The 24,690-nt window shown below is 35.6% G+C and overlaps 1 protein-coding gene across 1 annotated transcript; it reads right to left on the bottom strand.

Annotated features, from left to right (window-relative positions):
* Window positions 1–1,892: 1,892 nt before the first annotated feature.
* Window positions 1,893–23,136, bottom strand: LOC100378813 (phospholipid-transporting ATPase ABCA3-like). The gene is made up of 40 exons (XM_085500738.1): window positions 23,042–23,136; window positions 19,297–19,370; window positions 19,139–19,179; window positions 18,472–18,678; window positions 17,628–17,747; window positions 16,741–16,891; window positions 16,461–16,578; window positions 15,532–15,642; window positions 14,874–15,017; window positions 14,198–14,400; window positions 13,303–13,503; window positions 12,529–12,666; window positions 12,264–12,345; window positions 11,889–12,170; window positions 11,564–11,682; window positions 11,332–11,478; window positions 11,144–11,233; window positions 10,520–10,704; window positions 10,035–10,322; window positions 9,674–9,951; window positions 8,506–8,679; window positions 8,254–8,345; window positions 7,911–8,115; window positions 7,468–7,590; window positions 7,219–7,329; window positions 6,945–7,115; window positions 6,182–6,292; window positions 5,805–5,971; window positions 5,568–5,706; window positions 5,383–5,445; window positions 5,057–5,261; window positions 4,864–4,967; window positions 4,744–4,773; window positions 4,463–4,620; window positions 4,255–4,321; window positions 4,067–4,170; window positions 3,606–3,698; window positions 3,381–3,495; window positions 2,953–3,078; window positions 1,893–2,806 (listed from the first exon to the last, which is right to left on the bottom strand). The coding sequence occupies exons 1-40, from the start codon at window positions 23,096–23,098 to the stop codon at window positions 2,759–2,761; spliced, it is 5,442 nt and encodes a 1,813-aa protein (XP_085356864.1). The 5' UTR covers window positions 23,099–23,136; the 3' UTR covers window positions 1,893–2,758.
* Between the last annotated feature and the right edge of the window lie 1,554 nt (window positions 23,137–24,690).

Below are 24,690 nucleotides of genomic sequence, written 5' to 3' on the forward strand. Positions count from 1 at the left end.
AACAAGCTCCATCCATCCATTTTGGGAAATTTGTTTTTACTTATTTTTTTTATTGTTTTTTTTATTAATGTATAAAATGTTATGCTAAAATAAAGACCCATTTTTTATATTTAACTCGTTATTCAGTGTTTTACTTTCTGTGGTCTGTTTATGGTAGATCAATACCGTGCTGACATCATCCCAGTGCGCTCTGTTCAGTGTTTTAGTTTCTGTGGTCTGTTTATGGTAGATCAATACCGTGCTGACATCATCCCAGTGCGCTCTGTTCAGTGTTTTACTTTCTGTGGTCTGTTTATGGTAGATCAATACCGTGCTGACATCCCAGTGCGCTCTGTTCAGTGTTTTAGTTTCTGTGGTCTGTTTATGGTAGATCAATACCGTGCTGACATCATCCCAGTGCGCTCTGTTCAGTGTTTTAGTTTCTGTGGTCTGTTTATGGTAGATCAATACCATGCTGACATCATCCCAGTGCGCTCTGTTCAGTGTTTTAGTTTCTGTGGTCTGTTTATGGTAGATCAATACCGTGCTGACATCATCCCAGTGCACTCTGTTCAGTGTTTTAGTTTCTGTGGTCTGTTTATGGTAGATCAATACCGTGCTGACATCATCCCAGTGCGCTCTGTTCAGTCACTTGGCAGTTTTTGTTAAAAAATATTGAAGTAAACTATGATAACATTTAATAACTAAAACAGGCTGTCCAGCAAAACTGTAAACTCACCATTCTGACACACTATGCTTCGATAGTATTGCGAATCATTATTTTAGTAATTTATCTTTTCCATCGTTCACTCGCATCTATAATAAAAATTCATTTTTCTAACTTTACATTCTGGTATGAACATTTTTGAAAACTGATGACCATGAATAATATGTAATAAAATATTCCAATGTTCTATTTCATATTGTGTGTTGAGGCAATTGAACATTTGATACTTATTGAGACGAGTACACCATTTGGGGTAGGCCATTTACCAGTAGCTATCAGATTTTGGAAAGTGTGAAATATACAATAGTCAAATGGGATGTATGCATATTTCAATAAACCATTTTCTAATCTACAAACAGTTTTCATTGTCTCTGCATAATAATGTATAAATAAAAATAACGCACAAGTATTAAACATAGTAAGATTAAATTACTGAAATCATAAAACTTGTATTTCAAACTTTAGTGTAATTCCAAGATGAGAATGTACGTTAAAATGCCTTTGATTTGATATATCATATAATATGATTATGTTGATTTTCTGAATTTAAATATGTATATTAGGCACTACCATTGAAACGGCATTCTTCACAGGCACCTTGGAGACTTTGTATCAAACCCCAAAAAGCTATGACTAGGCTAAAGGCTGCTTTTTTGTTTTGATATACCATATGTGGAATTTTGGTTACTTAAAGGGTTTTAAAAAAAAGTTTCAGATAACGCTAGAACAACAAAATTTGGGTCTAGGAGGGTTGTAAGGTGGGTGCATGGTAGCTCCCTATAGTCCATGGACTAGTAGCCCTACAATTACTACAACTACCCGGTAGTTGCCAAACAAATTTGATGATTTTTTTCTGTACTTCAAACAAGGAAACTCACTTTATTTGATCACTACAAACAATTAGCTTTACTTTATTAGATTTTCCACTAGAAAACGTCATTGCCATCCTGTGATAGAAACCTGAAGCCTTGGTAGACATTCTCTGCACCAAGAGCAAATGCAATGGGTTTATGTGGTTGTGATTTGCATAATGATGGACTTGATGCCGCCCAGTTCAGTTTAATCTGACTATGCTTTGCATTGTTTGACAAAGTCACTAAAAACTTTAAAGGGACTATGTCATTAACAATGACTTGTTTACCACAGGATAAAGGGATTGGAGTAGAATTACTTACACAACAAGAACTTTTGCAAATTGCAATATAATTCTTTTAAATTAAAATAGTACACAAACATACAAACAGTTTTTATGTATAATAAAATACATATATACACACAAGGAAATCTGTATATTATCAAGAAAAAAATTGGTGGGGGGGGGATAATAGAATTAAAGCATTATTTTTTCCAAATAATAAGATGGAATAATTATTTCATCACTGTGTAAGCTGGTATATTTTACATATATCTGACAATTATTGGAAAGACCCTCATGAAAATGTATATTTCCGTATTTTCAGTACTTTCTATATATCCCACATAGACGCAAAATGACAAAACACAATTGTTTCACCTCTTAGACACCTACAGTTTTGGTTAATTATTTGTTTATACTCCAAATAAAAAGATAATATTGACAAACCTCTGTTGGCAAGGGGGTGCAGAAAACTTTTGATTTGTGATCTGACAGAAAATCATCCCCTGGTCAAGGAGGGGTATATTTAACTAATAATGACAGGCTTAATATGCATGTCATGATGATGTATGGGCACTTCAAATCCGTGCAGGAACCACATGTAACATACATTATTATTATAATTATTTGGTTACGTCATAAATGGGATATACCTGTATTAATCTGAATGTGGTATAATGAATTGTTGAATACAAATTGGGGATGTAGTGAAGTTAACTTAAATTTACAAGTGTTCTTCTAACATGTGAAATAGTATCTGTATCATAAACGTGACAACTAAGAACAAAAACCTATTGAAATCATGAAACAAAATTGAAATAAACAAAATACAAATTATTTGTTTGAATGTGCTCTTAAAATGTATATTACTTTCACATACTAAGGTGGTATGTAAACACGCATCCCCATACATGCGCCTAGCTTTTCTTGTCTTCGTTCTGTTCTTTAGCGAAGTTGATAAATACCTGAAAATTAAATTACAATGTTATATAAAGTACGTTGTTGAGGAATATGGATACACTAACTCATTACCAAGACAATCCCGAGCTGATATTCTATACTGCAAATGTCATCCCAATAAGAACTATTCTATGAAAAAAAAGCTTTATACCTGTTCTAGAGAGGTTTGGCTGACACTATAATCTGTTAAATTCAGGGTGTCTTTGTTGTCTTCTATTGTTCCAAATATATAAGACCAACTCAAATCTGCATTTTCTATTTGGTAACTTAGCATGCCCTGAAAAATGAACAGGAGAGTTTGTTGAGACATACGCATGTACTGGTGGTACGTTCACATAATATAGTACTAGTATATAATATTATAGAACACATCTAATATGAAGAAATAAATTTAGATAAGATATCAAAGATAACTTGTGTGCATATGTGGCATTTATAATATTTAGAATTTCTTAACTTAGAAACTCAATTTATCACAGGTTTGTTTCTCAATAACATAGTTCTACATCACTATTATATCCACAATAACAGAAATATTATATTGCAGTGCATTTCTCAAGGTGATTAGAAATTACATACCGCATGTTCCTCTAAGAGTTTCAGGTTTGGGAATGAATTGTTGAGGAACTCTTTAACCGGTTCTGTGCTAGTCTCAGCGTCTACTTTGACCATCAACATGTAACCTTTACCAAATCTACGGGTGAAAAAAAAATACATAAAAGACAAATTATAAAATGGCATCCTTGAAAAAGATTAGAAGTACATGAGGTAGCATGTTTAGTAACACCGTGCAATCAAACCTACCTGCTTTTTAGATGCTGGGTACTTCCAAGACACTTGAACTGACCATTGACCATGATGGCTAGTCTTGTACACAAGGCTTCACATTCTTCCATGCTGTGGATATATCACACACATAGAGAAGTATAATATTAAGACATATCATGTGTCTAAACACACTAATGTGTATAATGTTACTAAATTCTATTGTATACGCTCTAAATTGTGAAATGTTTCCAACCATATTTAAGTTACTTAGAGGGGGTATTGATACCCTCCATTATTAGAGTTGGTACAAAATTAGGTGAAATCTCCAAAATAAGAAATATATAATCAACAACACAAGGGTTCCTGAATAAGAAGATGAGATGCCCGAACAAGGTGGTGCAACGTCCATATCAGGACACTAAAATGTCAGAATAAGGATGTGGAATGATAAACTTAATAATGCACATGGTTTCTAATTGTTTCATATCTCAGCTCACCTGTGTGAAGTTAGAACAATGCATCTACCTCCCTTCATCAGACGAGTGATAGCATTCCAGAGAAAACGCCGTGCCCTGGGATCCATTCCTGCTGTCGGTTCATCCTAAAATCCGATCATAACTCTTATTAACAAACTGTTTATTTTTTGTCCCAGATATTAAATAGGGTTATCGCAACTAGTACTTACCAAGAATATGATTGGCGGATTGCCAACCATGGCTGAGGCAGTGCTAACCTTTCGTTTGTTTCCTCCACTGCAAACAAAATAACAATATATTTGTTTTAGTTTATTCCATGGAATATTCCCCGGAGTTTCCCCGAGTATATTCAATGAGCCATTTTTCAAATGGGTGAATGTAATGTGAATGTATGAATTGAATCGTGAATGTTAATACCTGTAATCTCCACATAACTTATCAGCCCAATTACCAAGGTTTAGGTGAGATATACAACTGTCCACAACAGCTTCTATGGTGTCCGGTGGAATACCACGTAGACGAGCATACATCCTGATAAGTTCACGGCCAGTCAGTTTATCTATCAAGGCATCAAACTGAAAATTGACATTATTAAATATAACAAATATATACATAATAAAACCAAAAATGATCATCGACATCGTATTATTCGACAAATGATATATCTTAACTGCAAATAAAATGGCATGGCAAATTACCTGTGGACAGTATCCTATGCGTTGCTGAACCTAATAAAAAGAAAACAGAGGACATCAGTTGCCACCATGCAACCATTAACACGGAAACACTTGCAAGTTGTGCAATGGCTATAGACTAACCTGTCTTCGATCCGTTAGAATATTATAACCACCCATGTAAGCAGTACCAGCACTCGTGCTGAGATCGCCGATCATCATACGGAATGACGTAGTCTTACCAGCACCTACAGAATAGAAAATGTCAAGTAAACTATATATTGCACACATACTGTGGCGTGGACGACGTCACACAAATATATCCGTTTAAGATTACCGTTTATTCCAAGGAGACCAAAACATTCGCCACTTGGGATCGTTAAACACAAGTCATTGACGGCTGTAAATCCCTTTTTTCGTCTACACGTGTCAAGCATTCCTCGATAAGTCTTCGTCAGGTTCTTAAGGACTACAGCGTATCCACTGTCTCCGGGGCTTAACATAGACTCTACTTTAGCTCTTTCTTGTCCGACATCTTCGTCCTGCAGAAAACAAATCGTAATAAAAGTTGATTTATGACTCCATAAGATGCCTGCATAGTTTCTGGTGTCGAATTTTAGTTCCATAGTTCATTTCTATAATAATCGTCATTGTTGTACATACATCCTCAACAGGTTCCAGAGATTCTAGATGCTCAGGTGATCTTGATGGGATAAAAAAATGCACCTAAAAAAAAGAAAAGACACATATGACACTGGAAATTAAAGTGCGCAATAATGATACCTAGCAAAGACAGATATTGTATTAAAAACCTAAACGGCGTGACATGTTTAGAATTTACTACACACCTCCATCAGAAGGATCATCGTTAAATAGAAAACCCCTTCTAGGAACAAGTACAGACAGTGCTGTCCAACACCAGGCATATCCCAAGCAAGGTAATTTTCTTCATATTCAACATCTGAGGTCTCGCAGACGAGACGATCCCTGTAAGGAAAGCATAATGCATACTTTGACTGTAAACTAACTTGGCAGAATGATGCAAATACCCGCATATACAAATAAATAAGTAATTCTATACTTACACCTGTGTAGCTGTACATTGCTGCACAGCTGCGTCATTGACCCCGAGATAAATCAAAGCTCTACCTAAACAGTGCGTTGGCAATAACATGAAAATATAATCACAGATGACAGCCGCTTCCTGGGTATGGTCTAATAGTTCCAGAATAAATATTACGATTAATGTTATCTAGAATAAAAAAGTTTCAGAATACTATTATAATTTGTACCAAAGGCGCCAGGCCATGTACTAACGAATTCACTTAACTCTGAGAACAACTTTATGCAAAAGGTGGCATGCATTTAAATGAAAACTGTTTCATTTAATGTTAAGTTGTGGATGCAAAAAAGTTTCTTCCATGTGTAAAATAGTCGTGGGAAACGAAATGAAATATCTTACCAGTGATCCCAATGAATACAACAGGGCAATAAGTCCATAACCAGCTAGTGGGGAATCGAATGGCCAGGCTAACACGTATGTCATTGGAATACAGGCCCAGCCAAACAATACCTAGAATAGCAATTGTGTTGGAACATAAATGAATCACTTCTAACCCATAATGGAAACGAATTATGCTCTTTATTACATATTTTATATTGATTGCACTATTCATAGTTGATCGTGCAAAATCTGTATATTTGTATAAAAAACCGTTCGTGATATAACGTACCATCTATACAGTGTGCTGCCTCTAATGATGATACCGGAGACATGAGCAGTCAACTCAGGTCAATTTATGCCAGGGCAAATATTATTTTGAGGAATTTGGGGGAAGTGCTCGAAACATGTTAAATGTACTATTTTTCGCAGTTTTTATATATAGTAATTATTGCTTAAATGTATGGAGCAATTGTACTGTTAAGCATGATCTGCATGTAGCGTACAACAATGCACTTCGGTTAATTTTTAACTTGAGAGGTCGAGCAGTGCAATCAGCAGAAGAAATATTTTTTTTATTTTTCAACACTTCATAGAAAATATTTGTACAATTTTAAACAGCGATTGTTTCATAGTGGCAATGGTATAATTGTATACACAGTGATATATTGGCGTAACTATAAGCCCCTTTTCGTTATAAATAATGCTATTTCTGATTTCTCTATGGACACTTGATACAGTATAATAATAATAATAATATTAATAATCTATAATTAAAACTAACCAGTAGTAGAGTGGTTTCTCCCAAGTTTGGCGGCGCATATACTGTTGGGAATATTCCAAACAGAAAAACCAATACAACGAGAACTATGGAGTAATTAATTGCGTCCCAAAAAAATGTTCCAAACCAGTAACTCATGGCGTCCAATCCACTTACAAATTGTAACAATTTAGCCTGGTAGTAAGATAAGAAATATTGGTTTTAAAACCGTAAAGTGACTTTTCTATGTTAGAAAATATTGCTGAAGTTGGAAAATAGAACATTCAGTTGTATTTACCTTAGAGGTCTTCTCTGAAATTAAAAATGGTGCAAAGCTTGCAGCAAGGAATCCGAGTCCGAATACGGCACATATAGCCAAAATCAATGACTGTTCTGCTGTGTCAGATAGCTATGCGACAAAATCGAAACAAAACAGATTAACATTTTATAATCGGTTGACACGACGTGTTGTGTCTGGAATAAAGCCAATAGGCTACAACTGAAATAGCAGTGACTGGTATCAGTCACAAAGTGGAAATTGCTTTACCTGTTCAGATGACGAGGCAGGCAGAGGATGATTACTAACAGATATGTTATAACTGATATTTGTCATGTAATGAAGCAACGAGTTGTCAAGCACTGAAAGGGCTTCCACGGAGGCGTGGAACGGCTAACAAAAAAATGAAATCAATAATCAAGTTAACGAAGTGTATGCTAAATGCATCGATAATACGATTACCAAATCTAGAACTCTAGTAATGCAATATCCCTCTAGGTAAGTTTTAGGGATTGTAAGTATTATTATCGTTGTGATCGCGGCAAGGTACAACAAATAATCTATAAGCTTAGTGTATTCTTTGTTCTAAATAAATTGATGCGTATTGTCATTAGACTAGTAGACTGGGGATAGTATGTTCCTTATATGTATCTTGAAATTGTTATCATCAAACATAACAGTCTAAATTCTGAAATGAACGATATAATATATACCTGGTTGCTATACCACACTGTGATTAAAGTCCAATTGGTATTGTTCCTATCATTCACCATTGTGAACCCAGCGACATGGTCGTTGAAATATTCTCCCACTGAGCTATCACGTAGGACGTACTCTTCAAAATAGGTATTCATGTACGGTAGCACAGTATCATCAGCGCCGACTGGACAGCTGTCATTGAAGCTGTCACTGTAATACCTGTATTCGAAATGTATCAATTAAAAATAATTAAAATGACACTGATACTAATACAAAATCATGAGCTCATGAGTATATTTAGTAATCGAGTCGTGAAATAGATTTTCTTATACATTTTAACCATACATGCCATCTTACCCAGGGTTAGTAACACAGTATGGACAGTTGTAATATGCGAAATCCTCAATTTCAGAACACAAATTCTTATCCTCGTTCGCCGATTCGTAAATCTAAAAAAAAAACACATATTTTTACATACAATAAAATCCATTCCCCACCGAGGCACATGAGTGAAGGGCGCTTATAGGCTAACATGTTTTGTTTTGTTTAATTGATTTACACAAGTGATGTGCCATTGACATTGTACAAGATACAAGTGACAAAACTCACCTCATCTGAACAGTATGAATTCAAAATTTGATATTTGTACTGACAGCAATCCATGACATCAGTTATTTGCTCAGAATCAATCAAAGAACCAGAGTTGTTTTTACGGAGTTCAAAGACGTCATCAGCGATGTTAATTACTGGCATGTTTTGCTCATCCAGTGCTTTTGGGAGGTACTAAAAGTGAAAGGAATAAGATTATTCAGTACTGTGAAAATAGAGTTAACTAATTCAAAAGTACGGCCGAGTGAAGGTGCTTGTCTCAATTGTTGACCCCGATGACCCATACTTCTGATAGTTATGCAACACATCTTTGCAGTAACCCTTGATCTTTGCACATTTTTGCATTACCATATTTATTATACGCATGTGTGTATTTCATTGCGTCTGTGCTTATTAGACCATGTCTGGAACATATTGGATTGGTAGAAAGTGTTTATGCTGGGAAGTTGGATGATGAATGATGATCGACCTTCCTTTGTTAACAATTCGAATGCTTATCTAATTCGAGATATCGCAAATCACCAGTATATTTGGATTCATTTATTCAGTGGAGCATACTATAAAACACTGTATTTTCACTTGGAATTAAATTTCGCTATTTTCGCTGAAGGAATGATTCAGTGAAAATAAAACCAACTCGTCAAACATCAGTGAAAATAAATTCCATACAAAACACCCAAAAAGTCTTTTCAGCGAAAATTAATTGCAGCTAAAATAAAGTTTTTTATAGTACATAATTATATGACTTTTAATAAATTCACCTATTAAATGCTCAATAATATGTATACCGAATTTGTTTTGATGAAGACAAAATTAAAAGAATTGCAGATGTTTGACAATATTTTTGCCAATATCGTCAAAACAAATTCATCACAATCAACCAAGGGTTTTTTTTGCTGAATGTTGAGTTTCTCAGTGGACCCTACCCTAGGTCAGTATGCCGTGGACATAAAGCCACTGATCGGGATTCATTCATCAATCAATGCGGTCAAGGTGGTTATCGAACAAACACAACCAAACTTTGCAAACTCAGCTTATGTTAATTATTAATTTCATATTGTATACATAATTTCACAGACATATATTAAGAGTTTTATTCTTGACATAAAAATACTTGCACCGAGCCTCAACTCAATTTATTATAATGTTATATTAGAATCTAGAATACCTTCAAAAGATCCCTTTCGTTATATGTACTTCTGAGATCTGCATAAAACACACTTGCATCTGGATTCTCAGCACTAAGGTTTCTCAAGTTGAGAAGTCGTATAGTTTCTTCGGTTGCATTGGGTGACAAAACCAGCAACAATAGTCCAAATATAACAAAGATCAATGGCAACAACAGCTGTGTGACTATGGCTTTTTTATCCCTCTTACTGTGTAGTAATCTCTTGACAAAAATTGCTTTGAACTGCAGCCACTTCAGGGCAACACCTGACAAAATGCCTAGAGAGAAAAAATTACCATTCATTCAGAGATAAACGTGTACTTATCGAACTGCAAGTGGTATAATCGTAATGATAACCAACCTTCTTGTTCATATGCGTTGTTCATTTCAATCTCAGTCTGTGGTGCAGATAAAATGTCAGCAGTACTTCCGTTTGCACCGTCATGTGCATGCATCACACTTTTACCATTACTCGCAGGCAGTTCGTCAAAATCCCCTATACCATTCATCTGTTTGTCATCATGGAACATGGTATCTTCCTCGGCATTTTCCTCTGCATCTTCGGCCATCTGATCAACTTTAAGAAAAACTTCTTCAAGAGTAGTAACAGATATACCAAAACTGGTAACTCCAATATTTTCTCGATTATCTATTAGACAATAAATACATTTTTTAGTAAGCAACATCGATCAGAATATACAATAGCTCAATTCATAAGGCCATATCTGCTGTTGTTTGTGGTATTGACTCAAACTCTTCGGTTTAGGTCTGATTAACAATAATGATTTACAAGTTATATGCATTAGTGATTGTCACGATATAGGACATATTATAATTTTATTTTACCTTCGAGATCTTTGCACATTGCTTTGAAAGATGCCGTACTTTCCCTAGGGAGAATATATGACAACTCAGCTCCTGATTCCGCTGACATCTCGGCCTGTGGTACATACATTCGAATCCGGCTAGATACAGCATCTATGATACAGGATGGGGTCTTCACAAGGGTAAGATGGTAGCCAATTCCAAATCTAGTTTATTATAATCAATATAACCCAGTATAATAACAGCACAGGCACACAAACACACATCACAACATGTAATATATGATTCCCAAGATCATGGCTATTGCCCCTTCCCCCCATCTTTTTAAAATTTGATCGAGGTATAGGCTCATTTTTTTCCTTAATATGAAAATTAAAATCGGATTATAATCAGATTCAGCTAGTGTAAATGTTTAGCAGATACGCTACCTACTACATCAACCCTAACTGTCTCACAAAAGAGAGCTTAAAATAGCGTGTAGTACTAATTGGACATGCGCATGTCAAATCTCGTACAATACAAACAATATGTAGATATATAAGTCCTGGGTCGAAATTAACCTAACTAGTTACGATTCTTCTCGGGGCAAATCTGTCCACCATCACTTAGCCCATATCCAGTAAAATCCATGTCATAGGTTCTTACCTATTCTTCAAGAAGAGCGAGGTTCCACTGCAGACCAGACTACCAGTAGACATAATAGCAATCCTGTCACCGAGTAGATCAGCTTCATCCCTGTGTTCATAAAAAAAATGAATTATAATGAATCAATCAACCCCGTCGGGGTACTTTATACTATTTCCAGTGGTGATTCCAAATCTTGCCTTACTTACATAGAATGGGTTGTCAGAATAATGGTCTTTCCGTCTTTATGTTTCAAAAGCAAATCCCAAGTAGATCTTCTAGCATATGGATCCATACCGGCAGTTGGTTCGTCCAACATCACTATCTTCGGGCGACCAATCAAAGCTATTGCTACACTGCAAATGCAACCAACCAATGATATTATACACTGTGGGTATATATTAAACATTTATTTTATCAAGATAAAAAGCGTATACATACCTTAGTTTTCTCTTCATTCCCCCAGAAAGTTCACTGCTTTTACTTTTGGCCTTATCGGACAAATTCAGGTCTTCAATCATACTTTCTATGTGTTCTTTTGACTCCTCTCCGATTATTCCCTGTAGATTAAGACAGTATCATGTTATTTATTTTTTAACGACACTAAATAGAATAATGATAATTGTCGACTCACTTCAACACATATTTTATGATTGTTTAGCAAATAACGACCTACTTCACGAATGTGCGTTTATTGCAGGCTTTTGCTTTAGGCAATTACTATAAGAGTGCGATTTGGTGAGATTATGAAGATTCGTTCACGGACCTTTAATGCCAGGAAAAACGTCAAATGTTCGCTAACTGTTAGTCGATCAAACAAAATGTTATGTTGCGGACATAATCCAAGACTCTCCCGAATACTATCCATTTCTGTCGCAATGTTGTAGCCATTCACCACAGCAGTTCCCGCAGTAGGCGGGAATAAACCGGTTAAGATAGACATCGTTGTCGTTTTCCCAGCACCATTGTGACCCAGTAAAGATGTGATTTGATTTTCAAACATTGTTAAATTCAGGTTATCAACGGCCACTTTACTTCCAACGGAACTCTGAATATTGAAAACAAAGAAAGCTAAGAACCGTATAGTTCAAGAGTATTAGTGTCATCACAGGGATGAGTATGTGTTGTAAAACAGACTTACCGCATAAACTTTACGTAGATTTGAAATTTGTATTCCTGGGATGAGATCACTCGGCTCCGGCTCGTGGTTTTCATGAACAGTTCTTTTCATCTCCATCTGTAAAGATCGGATCTGTATGTTATTACATCACATCCCGAATTATTAGCATAACAAACATACATCGTATTTAATGACAAAAGGTCAAAATCAATGTGATATGTATATTTCACCGATGTATTTATATTTAACATAACGTTGCACGATCATTATAACAAACATTGAGCACTTAAATCTGAGGCTGACCTCGTGCGTTTCAGGCGAGACACTGTTAAAGTCGCTCGGCCCGAACCAGTAAGACTTCGTAAATGGGAAGTAATAAGGGCGGGCTATACCATATGTCCCCGGAAACACCGCTTCCACATACCTAAACACCCACACACAGAACAGAATGAAATGATGTCATTTGTTTTGTTTGAATGGAAGAACATCATACCTCGTCGTCGTCGTTATATTTAGTATTTGGTTTCACATCATTTTCACTTGGCCCCATCCAATACGACTTCGTAAAAGGGAAATAGTAAGGCCGTGCAATGCCATATTCACCAGGGAAAACTGCCTCGACGTACCTTGGAGTGCAAAGTGAAATTATACGTTGGTTGCTGACCACTTGCAAACGTGGCAACAAATATATAGGTGTTAATGTGACACCTAAACGCAAAAATAATTCCCATGAGCGACAGTTTTGTTCCGATAATCATCAATTCGAATCATTGGCTGAGTTAAACGATTATGGATTACCTGTAGCTCTGTTATTCAGAAGCAAGTAATCGGTAACATTTCATGAGGTCATTAATAGTGTATTTTCGCCATTGAAATTAAAGATGGCGGCCGTCAAAATAAAGGCGGATTCCATGTATGTCATATAAAAGGCTTTCAAACCCGTTTCATCCAAAAAACTTTTTTTTTTGTCCGATAGAGAGAGATTCGTTAGATCGAGGCGAAAATATGCAAAAGACACATTACCATGTTCCCGCGTTACAGACGATAAAGTATAATTTACCATGCTATAAGACCGTAGATAATGGAATCTACTACAAACATAATCCAAGTCATAAGTACGGGTACGTCGTAGCCTTGAGCCGGTGATGTGGTCAGTGTTTCCCATGTCATACCAACGTTCAGGCTTTCCAATCGTGATATAGTCTGGATGGCCATTCCTAGACAGGTATTCTGTAAGAGGCAAGCTGCTACCTTTTGCGATCTAAAAACAAAGTAGAAACATTAATGTCAAATATTAAAATTACATTATGGAATATATATTTTTTGCTGCTGTTGACGTATGAAGTAGTATGCGCCATATATCAAATGCAATCATTAGAATATTCACACGATAACCAGGTCAGTAATTGTTTGCAAACATGATTGAGTTTTTGCATCTCAGGGGGTCTTCGAGTCCACCTAATCGCACGCGAAATTTTCCGACTGTCGTTTTTTTTATACAGCTTTATAATTAATTAATATTCGATGCGAAACATTCACTCGATTACTTGTCATCATCCGCCTCTAACGTTTTCTTCATTCATTTAGACACCTTCTTTCTAACTTTATACGAAAACTCGATAGCATTCGCCCCGCGGAACGTTGTCCACGGGAATTTTGAATATCGTACATTCTATGATTATTTAAGAACTTGGACGTACTTGTGCTTTGCCGTGCGTTGTATGATTAAGTCACATTTCGACGCACAATTTGCGAACGCAAACTAATTAATTTAGGTTCATGCACATATATACATACATACATACATACATACACGTACTCATAATTTATTGATACATTTTAGGAAATAACGCAAGGATTTCCGACCATGACATTGTCCCGAACATATGAGAACTCGTGAATAATTCTTTCTTTAAACTAAAGAAATATATGAATAAAAGAATGAAATGACGTACGTTGTGATATTGTAGTAGTCGATGAGAATGAATTCGGTGACGACGTAGTTGAGATACCACAGCACCACAGCAGATACCATGGCAATCTTTGCCTTGGAGAAAAATACGCTTATAGCAAAGTTCCACATGATACCAGCGATAATCCACAACATCAAGAATATGAAAATACACAGAAAGTCACTATGCCGGAACACTTGTCCCGCCTATCAAGACAAATAAAACATAAACAGACATATTATTGAATCTTTATTGAGATTACTATATTGCAGGTTGCCTGAGAGTAAAAATTGATTTTGTTTACCACGTCCAACATGTTTGCAATATACTAGTATTTAAAACGGAGGGGGTCGTCGCTTGCGCGTGCGCGGGAATTGAGTCCTAAGTGAAAATGCATGCTTACACGAAAAGGCTCTTGGGTAGATGTGTTTGCACACGTGACGACTCTCTCGCTTTAAGCGTAGAAGTTACGCGCGCAAACGACTTGCGTTGATATATAATTTTCCAGATAAAATGACTGAATACATATGCCAAATGTGTGATAACATTAAATATTGTTGATTCAAAATGAATTTTGTTCGCCTGTTTTGGTTCAATCATGTGACAGAGTGCATTGACCCCACATAGTGCTCGTGTATTCTTTGGAAATTTGGTACAGTGATTTATAACAGACACTAACCTTGATAAGAATCGACATGGCAAACCCTGAGATCATTAAGAAGAGGAAACATTTAACGAACCATGCCGTCCAGTGCAACCAATTAGACAACCCCATCATTTTCATACTTTCCTTTAGTCTACTCTCTTTCTCAATAACAAGTTCCTGAAAGCGAGACAAGAATCAATTCTTTAAAAACATGCTGACAGTAAACGTGTTATTCTATGACATACTAGTATGTACTGCATATGTTTTGCACACAGCAATTAATGTGAAGTGAAACCTTTGTAGTTATATGTAGACTCGTGTAATGACCTCGTTAATTATGCAAATTAGTCAAATGCATACATTATGACATTTCCTCATTAGGGGTGGACTAATTTCTTAATGCGTTCTAAAGAACACTTTAACAGGGTTGTATGTAAATTCAAAAAAGTACAAAAAGTAAATTTGATCAATTATTTACAATGAACACGGGTTCCATTTTAATAGTACAAATGCTACACTCAGTACATATGCGTATAATAGTAATTGGTTAAACAAATTTTCACTTTGAAAATGTGGTCTAACAATTCTCACGTAACAAATAAGAGACAAATATGACTGCCTCATTCCTATGAATACGAAACACGAGTCGAATGTGAATATATCACGTGATCGTCGGGACACTACTACAAACCTTAACGATGCTGGCAGCGGAATAAATCAGCGCCAATACCAGAATGATAGTCATCAAGAATCGCATGGTTACGATAAACGTCTCAATTCTCCATTCCGGGTACGGAAATCTCTGTGTAAGAGTAGTTAAATTAATCGAATAAACATTGTAGCAGGACTTTCATAACATAACTCATCAAAATAAATTATAATCATTGTCCTAGCAAATTACCCCCCCCCCCCAAGCTAGTCAACATCCTTGCTCATACTTTCCGTCGCATCTTGGTCAATCTAAAACGAAAGTCGCTGAAAAATTGAAAAGTATTTTTGGCAAATGTTTATAATATGGACGCAGAGCTTTCATATTGCAAATATACTATACGTTAGTGTGGCAATAGCGATCACAGATGAAGTTCTGGTCTAAATGTTCAAGCGTACAGCCTGGATGTCGAATTATCATAAACTGATAACACATCACATCTAAATAATAACGAATTATGAACGCCCATTTAACAGTTGATTATTACGTGCGTCATAATTTAGTTTTCAGTTTGCAATGAACCACCCATTATGACAATAATGCAATATTATTATTATTATACTTGGCCCTGGACCCACGACGTTATAAGCGTAGACCGTCACACGGTGTTTATATTCGGTCGTCGGCTGTCCCATTCGAACACCGCCACGTATTATGCTATAGCAAAATGGGATGACTGCAGCAAATTGAGGTTTTAGAATAAAGAGACAAAAAAGAGTTGTTTTATCTTTAAAAATCCCAATTAATGAGAGATCACGGTTAGGTTATAGCTGGTGCGCATGCGTAGCCCACACATTATGTCCACTCCATTTCGCTATAGCAGGATCCACGGCGGTGAGCAGCCGAATTCAGTTGCATGAATATCGTCACTATTCCAACGCCGCGGGTCCAGGGCTAGTTAGAATGCATACCTGCACCTCTCGTCGAATGCCGTTCATAAGATGACTCGAATTGTACGCTTCACTTTGGAACATAATAAAAGTATGATCTAATGCAAATTGAAGTTCCATGAAACGTTCGTCGTAGGAGCTGAAAATACGATAGAGATAAACACACTGTTATTGACTATTAAGTAGCAGCAGGCTGTGATGTCATTTTTAATCTAATAACTACTGGAAGGACCGAATGTTCAGGTAAAACGGTGTCGATTCCAATGTTGTGATCGAGACAATGTTACTTGTCCATACTTACTGGTATTCTACGGGTATATTCAATGTGTAGTAAGGATACGTTAAAGTTGTGGCCCAGGTACCGAAGAATAATAATTCAGATGATAATCGTATTTTGTATGGCGTATGAAGCGGCAATACAGTGTCATTAGCTGGGAAGTCAAACACGACGGCTGTGGGCGAAAAACAAACAAAACAATGTCATTTTGCCGTGCTCAGTTATTTCGTATTGTTAAATATTATTTCAGCTAACTAAATAAGCTGACCACAAATTTCTTTAAATAAACATTTTTTAGTTAATTATTAATTAATATTATCCTTAAGTGAACCAATATTTAATAAAATATATGGTAACTGTGGGTATATAGCTTTTAGTGTTTGTGATGGTGTTTTAGTAATTTCAGAAAGTTTAGTAATTTCAAAAATTTGTGACCGTCACGACAAATGGCATCTCAAATAAAGTAGATAAAAGTACAGACCCTGGCCCAATATATATATATTTGCTTGAAATGTTTAGATTATCATCACTGAGTGATTCCCATAACATAAATTCGTAATTTGCGTAAAAAACCTGAAATACATAGCTTTGAAAGACATATGGCATGACAAGGTCCTGAAGATTGCAGTAGTGTCATTTTAGAACAACAAACAATAAGTTCAGAAGCGTGACGGATATAGAAAATTTGCCTTAAAATAAACTGAATGATATAATAAATTTGATATGTAGAGAATTCAATGTAATTGTTTTCACTGGAAGTTGAGTTTGATAAAAGAAATTAATTTAGCTCACTGTTATTTTCCTTAGGAAATAAAATATTTAATCATCTAGATTTGTTTACATTAAACCAGATTATGTATATTGGATCCACGAATTGGAAAGACGTATTCCTTCTTAATCCCAATCCATACCTCCATAATACGTATCAATGTCTTCAGATACCACCTTCGCCATATCCTCTTCGCTTTCAAATTGCACCTGAGCTAGTGGAACTTGCATTGAAATGGACACCTCTCGCATTATCCGCAGCGCTAGGGGGTACACAGATAAAGAACAACAATAATCGATCGAGAGCACTGAACAAGTAAAGGTACATTTAAAGCGGGAGGGTCGTCACCTGCGCATGCGCGGGTATTGAGTCCCAAGCGATGATAACAACACACGCTAAAACGCAAGCCTCATGGGTAGACACTTGTTTGTAAACAATGACACGCTATGACCATCTGACGCATGCGCAGGTGACGACACCCCCGCTTTAATTGAACAACTCGCAGCCAATGTTAAAATTTATAATGTCTGCGTTGAACATCGAACTTGATATGAAATCGAGAACTTCACCAATTGAATTAGCTGAGTAGATTAGACGAAAGTTGTGACATTGGATTTTGGGTGAGGTGGTTTAGTACATTCAGTAAATTGGATAATTACATTGTAGCAGTAAAATACTGTGATATTTGTTTTTACAAGACTTGACCCTGGTTTTAATTTTACGCAGACACTTGTGTTTGTGTTCCATTGGTGAACAATAATAATTAGGCCAGATGCAATTGTAAGTTTCACATTCATATGGCATTGACATAATCATGTGATATATTTAGGCCTATCTAATAAAATCAGCTTGATCGTATTATCTGCCAGATTACGTATACTCGTACCACATACTACAACAATGTCATATAAATAAGAGATCACGCACGTGTTCACATATAAGAACGAACTTTTCAAAACGCTTAGTTGGACTTAATATATACTTACTTAGTTCCGTTTGTGGATACCATGCCAGTGACCCGCACTCGTGGGTTAAATTGCAGAACATCTCACCAGGAGATATATCCGGCTTTTGACTCGGTTGATTAAATGGAAAAGCTGTTGGCCATGTTATTTCGGAAGGCATTTTTGGGAAACTTGGCAAGTTATCCAGTAAGGTATCATCAGATGAGAAATTGGTTGGTGCATATTGAACTGTATAATAAGAAAGAATCAATATGGATTATGGGTTTGCAAAACAGAGCGGTGAATAAGAAAAAGTGAAAATAACTTAGAATGACTTGAATTGGTGTTAAGTGTTATTACTTCAATTTTCTGGATTATGTTTAGGCAATTTGCCCTTTGTGTCTATGGGAACGGGATCCCCCCAAAAAGAGTATCCCCAAATCCATTGTGATTGGTTGTATTTGTCTCGTGGCAACCGCAATCGTCGTGATGACACGGTGACATCGTTATCTGATACAAATAGTGTCAGCGCCCTTTTCCCCCAGGTTGTCCATTGCCCTGCTTTGTCCTTTATTGCAGGGTAAAGGTCAACACGAGTGAGCAGAGTTCTCCTTTTTACCGTTAAACTATGCTAGTTGTATACATTGTATCGCGCATTGTGCATTTAATTAATTAAATAAATTAGTTTAATGTAGTTGGCAGTACTTACCAAAACACACGTCTCTGTCGAATGTATTCTCTAGTCCAACTCTGTAATACAATGCACAATGAGTTATTGATATTTTTTTCGTTTTGAATGATCCATATGCGTATTGAGAGTAGAAATTATAGACAATAATGTCCGTTTGATATCTATAAATTCCGTACCTGGCGATAACAAGGAGAAAGGTCAGAACTACTGGTGTTAAGAGCTCGAATCCGGAACCTATTGGCCGACGCCACTGAAGAATAAGAGAAAACGCATTACCGGTATCTGTTGAATTTATATCGTTTGAGTGGTAACCATGCAAGCGGTAACATACTACAAACAATATTTATCTATGGGAACAATTATTTATAGGTCATGAACAAAAACTCTACAGTGTCTAAATATTGTAAAATAATGCCTTTCGGGTAACATATGTTAAACACTTACAATTAAATCGTTCAATCTAGAACAGGTTAACGCCGCCGCCAGATAATAATAATAATAATAATAATAATAATAATAATAATAATAATAATAATAATAATAATAATAATAATAATAATAATAATAATAATAATAATAATAATAATGAAATCGTATCCACAATGTGCTATTGATCAAACAATATTACAAATATAACTAAATATAGCTAATGAAATACATAACAGTTAGAAAGAGAGAAAAAGAAGAAAATAGTGTTTCTTTGTTATTAGGCAGCTGGAAATCCTTGTTTAAACTGTCTTTCTTTATAGTGAAACACTTGTAAATAAATTTACTTAACTCTTTTAATGTTTGTTTACCTTTTAGTTGTAGTATATTTATCAAATTTTCATAGTCAGAGTAATTGTCCCGGAGTAGGTTGTGTTTGTTGAAGAGGTCATCTCTCTTTTTTTGTAATAATTGCATTGTATAAGGAAGTGTGTTTCATTCTCGGTCCGACTATTGTTATTGCATATTAAGCATTTTCTTTCGATCAGATCAATATTTTTATGTTTTCCTATGTCTATTTGCAGTATGTGTGCACTGATTCTATGTAATAGATTAATAGTTTCCGGATAATTTTCAAAGGTGTTTTATTTCTCTATATGTTCGTAGTTTATCTGTGTGGATTCCGCCTTTGTTGTCATCGTGTAGTGATTCCTTGACATTTTTTTTGAAAAAGAAGTTGCAATTTTTCTTTAAATATAGAGATTGGATTGACATGGTTATCACTGCTTTTATTCCATACGTCACTCATGTTTAATAATTTGAGTAGACGTTTAATACTTGATACCCAGTTGTAGGTGCCTGTTTCATCAGTTTTTACGCATAGTCTGTAACATTCATTGACCAGTGTATTTTCCGGCTTATTAGCAATTTTCAGCCAATATTTAAACATTTGTGTCAGACTTGATAAGAGCAGTGTGTAGCGATCCAGTTCCATCAGACAACCAATGTTTGTGGCTTTACAGCCAACTTTTAGAAGAAATTTACATAATTTCAGATGGAGTTTTTCTGCTGGTGTTGTGCAGTTTGATAGGTTTGACGATTGTTTGATGTTATCACATGACCAAACGTATGAGCAATAAAGCAAAATTGGTTTGACCACTGCATCAAACAGGGACATTTTTTTCTGAAAATAATTGCTGTTTTAGACTAAATAGAGCTTTCATGCTCTGTTTTTAAGTCAATTTGGGCTTTGTAAAGTTTCCCTGTGGAATTAATTTTAATACCCAGATATGTATAAGAAGAAACCTTTTCAAGTTTTTTCTTATTTATTGAAAATGGTTGATTTTGATTTTGAGATGTTTATTTCTAGTTGCCATTTTTTGCAATAAATCTCAAGTGTGTTCAATGCATTTTGTAATCCTGGACCAGTGTGTGACTTTGACAGCGAAAGAAGATCATCTGCACATAAAAGACATGACAACTGACTGTCGAGTAAAGTTGGTGGATCATTTTATGATAGATCAATGTGTCTTTTAATGTCGTTATGTATGTATTGAATAGCAACGGACTTAATCCATCACCTTTCCTTATACCTTTCTGGATTGGAAATTGCTTAGTTAGGCCTTCTTTTACTTTTACACATTCTGTGGAGTTTGAATACATTAGTCTAATGATTTTGTAGAATTTTCCAGTAATGCCATTTTGGACAAGTTTAATCATAAGACCCTCATGCCATATGGAGTCGAAGGCTTTTTGTAGGTCGACGAAACAAGCAAAAATATATTTTCCTTCGCATAAATATTCTGTAAGTAACTGGTTAAAAACAAATATATTTATATATGGTCACTTGTACTAAATGTAGGTAGGCAACCAACATGTTCTTTAATTATAATTTTTGTTCTTGTCAATGCGATTAAGGAGTCTCTTTTTTAGTACAGGTGTACTAAATCGTCGATGACGATAAAATTGTAGTAAAATTGGGCTCTGGGTTTTCAAAATTGCTAGTTGGAATGGCAATCTGTCGGATGGGGGGTAAAACAAAACTGATGATTCCTTGTGCTGTTTATGGCTGCAGCGCATCCTTTCTTTCATCCTTTCGCATCATTTTATCAGTCATAGTATGAATATAGCATTGAAAATACTTAGACGAACAGATAGATAGATAGATTTATTTATTTCAGGGCTAAATATCAATGTGCGAGCTTTTCGGCCACAAAAACATTAATAACGTTCAGACTATCTGTGTGTAATGGACATCAATGAGACAAAGGGTTGTCAATCAAACTACGACATGTCAAATTAGACAAAATGTTGATAAATATATTAACAGATTTCTAATGTTGTTTTCGTAATCCTGTGAAACGTGATTATAAGGCGAAATCATTAAAACATGAGTCTATGTCATTAACTTTACTAATATAGTTTGTTCCTATAACTGGGTCAAAATGTCTGCCTGACAGCTGCCCTCGTTCTCGTGTGACACGCGGTCAGCAAATGAGCATCATAGTTTGTTCACCTCACCGGAAAATCCAAAACACTGATTATGAATAAAAACTTGTGGTTGATGTTACCACACAAATACAACGGTATACATATTATATCCTTTGATTTGAATGCGTTAGTTTCAGATCTTTTTATTATCAAGATGTATTGTGTGTTACGGTTATATATAAACTATCAGTCCAGTAAACGGTCATTATCCGGTCTGCCTCACGTTCGTGACATCTCCGCAACGATACCTTCATCAAATTGAACTGTGTACTTCATATGGCGATGTATGTACACGCACCGCTACTTGTTAGCTACAAAATATACAGCGCACTTATACCTATATATTTTAATTGTTAATTGTTCAAGAAACTCACTAATTGTCACTGTCCCCTCCGATTGTCCAAAATTGCCAATATAAATATAATACAGTAGAAATTATTTCCACCCGAAATACAAAGCTGCGACGCTGAACGTGATGGCGAAGTTTGTAGTTTTTAATTAATCATATATTATACTCTCGTTTGTTGCCATGAATTGTGAGAGAGAACTGTGTTTTCTTTATCATTCAAAAACGTGTTTCGATTTAATTAGCACTTCGGGGTTATTTTTAACAGGCAATAACAAAGTGGAGAAATTTCAGCAATGGCAATGAACTGACCTTTCTGGGCTACTGTGAGAGTTCGAGGTCATCACTTAGGTGGTGGATGTGAGTCACATGCGAGACCTTGTATGGGCGTGGTTATGAGATAAATCGGAAGATGTACATAAACTAGAGCTAATACCAATTTCAGTTTAGTTTTTTTCAACACATTTCATAAATCTGATTTTTTTAATTATTTACATGAAGAAAAAATATACAATGATACGTACGAACCACTCATCGCCCAGAGAGACAGAATGGGGACAGTTAAAACAAGAATAGCTTTTCAACAAATGGGCATAACGTAACGTAATTACAAAAGACACTTGCCCTGTCCAAGATATTGATAAAAACCTGACACTCACTTGTAAAATAAAGTTTTTCCATAACAACCACTTAAACTGCCGCCATTTGGCACCCATCCTCGCACAGCAACACTTCTCTTTGTATTTGTTTGTCAATTCTAGTCCCAATGAATTACAGTACTTCGATATAGTTATAGTGTATCAACCGGTAACCAATACCTTTAATCTAGCGGAGCAATAGAGATTCGTATGCTAGTACTATGGATACGGACATGTCAGGCTTCTGCTATGTTGGTATGGTTTTTGCCTAATATTACTGTTTCCTCACGACGATGAACTTTGTACTATCGTGACGTACACATTTATACATGACGCATATATAACTGGGATGTTTCAACACAACTAGATGGTCATATTTTTGCTTACCCAATTGTGTGTCAACCACTACGTGTGACCCTGTCTGTCGGGTTTGGTCTGTAAAGATAAATTCTGACTCCAAGGAGGAATTAGGTCCGGTGTTAGCTACGACGGTGTCGAATAATGTGATGATGACATTATAGACTAGATATATGATGCTAAAGGTGACGTAGTTGTAATGATCAACACACCCTTATTAGTTAATGATTGCCGAAATTTTACAGTAACACGAGGTTGACAAAGCTAACTAATTCACTTCGGTCAATGCACCGGCCAATTCAAAATTGCAACAACAATACTTTGTTCTCAATAATTCCCATGTACCCGGAGCCGTTTACTAGAATGCCTTTCAGACTATGTAAAATTGTAATTTTTAAGTAGGAATATCCTTAGTTCATACCAACGACTGTATGTTCACTTTACTGAATGAAATAAACAGGTGGTTTTTTGTCAAAAGCAACGTGTAGATTACTAATATATGTACACAAATCAGGTGTAATTACTACAGGTCATTGGCCAATTGTTCTCTAATACATGCATTAAAGTTTGAGTTGAATCAACAATATTCTCCGAAACATTCTACCGTATGTAACGACAACTCGTGCAGAAAAAAACAAAAACAGTCCACTTAATAGCAACTGCGGACAGATTTCAACGAAGTCATTTTCTAGTAAACAGCCATGGTTTCTAACAATTAAACAAGTAAACACCGACTATTTGAAATAAAAATGAGTACTTTCTTAGTAAATGGTAAAAAAGGGAAAAAAACTGTTAGTAGTGCACTGTTTTGTAAATCCATGGACAAAGAAGTGTGGTTGTAAACAGTGCTGCTGATATGTTTTCTACTGCCACTGTGTTCCTGACTAGTGGTGGTGTTTAACTGACATAATGTCGTGTATTGCTGCAGAGGCCACCGGCCTATAAGTACAAGTAAAATATATAAAAATGTATTACAGAGCGCTTAATATTTATTTGTGCTAAAATTTGCATGGTAACTAGGATAACAACTCAGAACATAAATAAACGAAAAGTTACATTTCATTAATAGTACAAAATTAATCTGTCTTGTTGAATTACGTTTCTTAATTACATAGAAAATAAACTTGACATGGTTTCTAACACAAGTCACATTAGTGGTGCTCATTAAATAAATACATTTGTCTATTGTGGCAACAATAAGGAAATTTTCTAGGATATATTTTATTCGCAAGTCATTATACGACACTTTGTATGATAATAACTGATACACAGTATTAAGTTGCATCAGAGCAGTCCTCATCGTATATTGGTAT

The sequence above is a fragment of the Saccoglossus kowalevskii genome, chromosome 6, assembly GCF_978046115.1.
Source record: "Saccoglossus kowalevskii chromosome 6, keSacKowa6.1, whole genome shotgun sequence".
Classification (NCBI taxonomy): domain Eukaryota; kingdom Metazoa; phylum Hemichordata; class Enteropneusta; family Harrimaniidae; genus Saccoglossus; species Saccoglossus kowalevskii.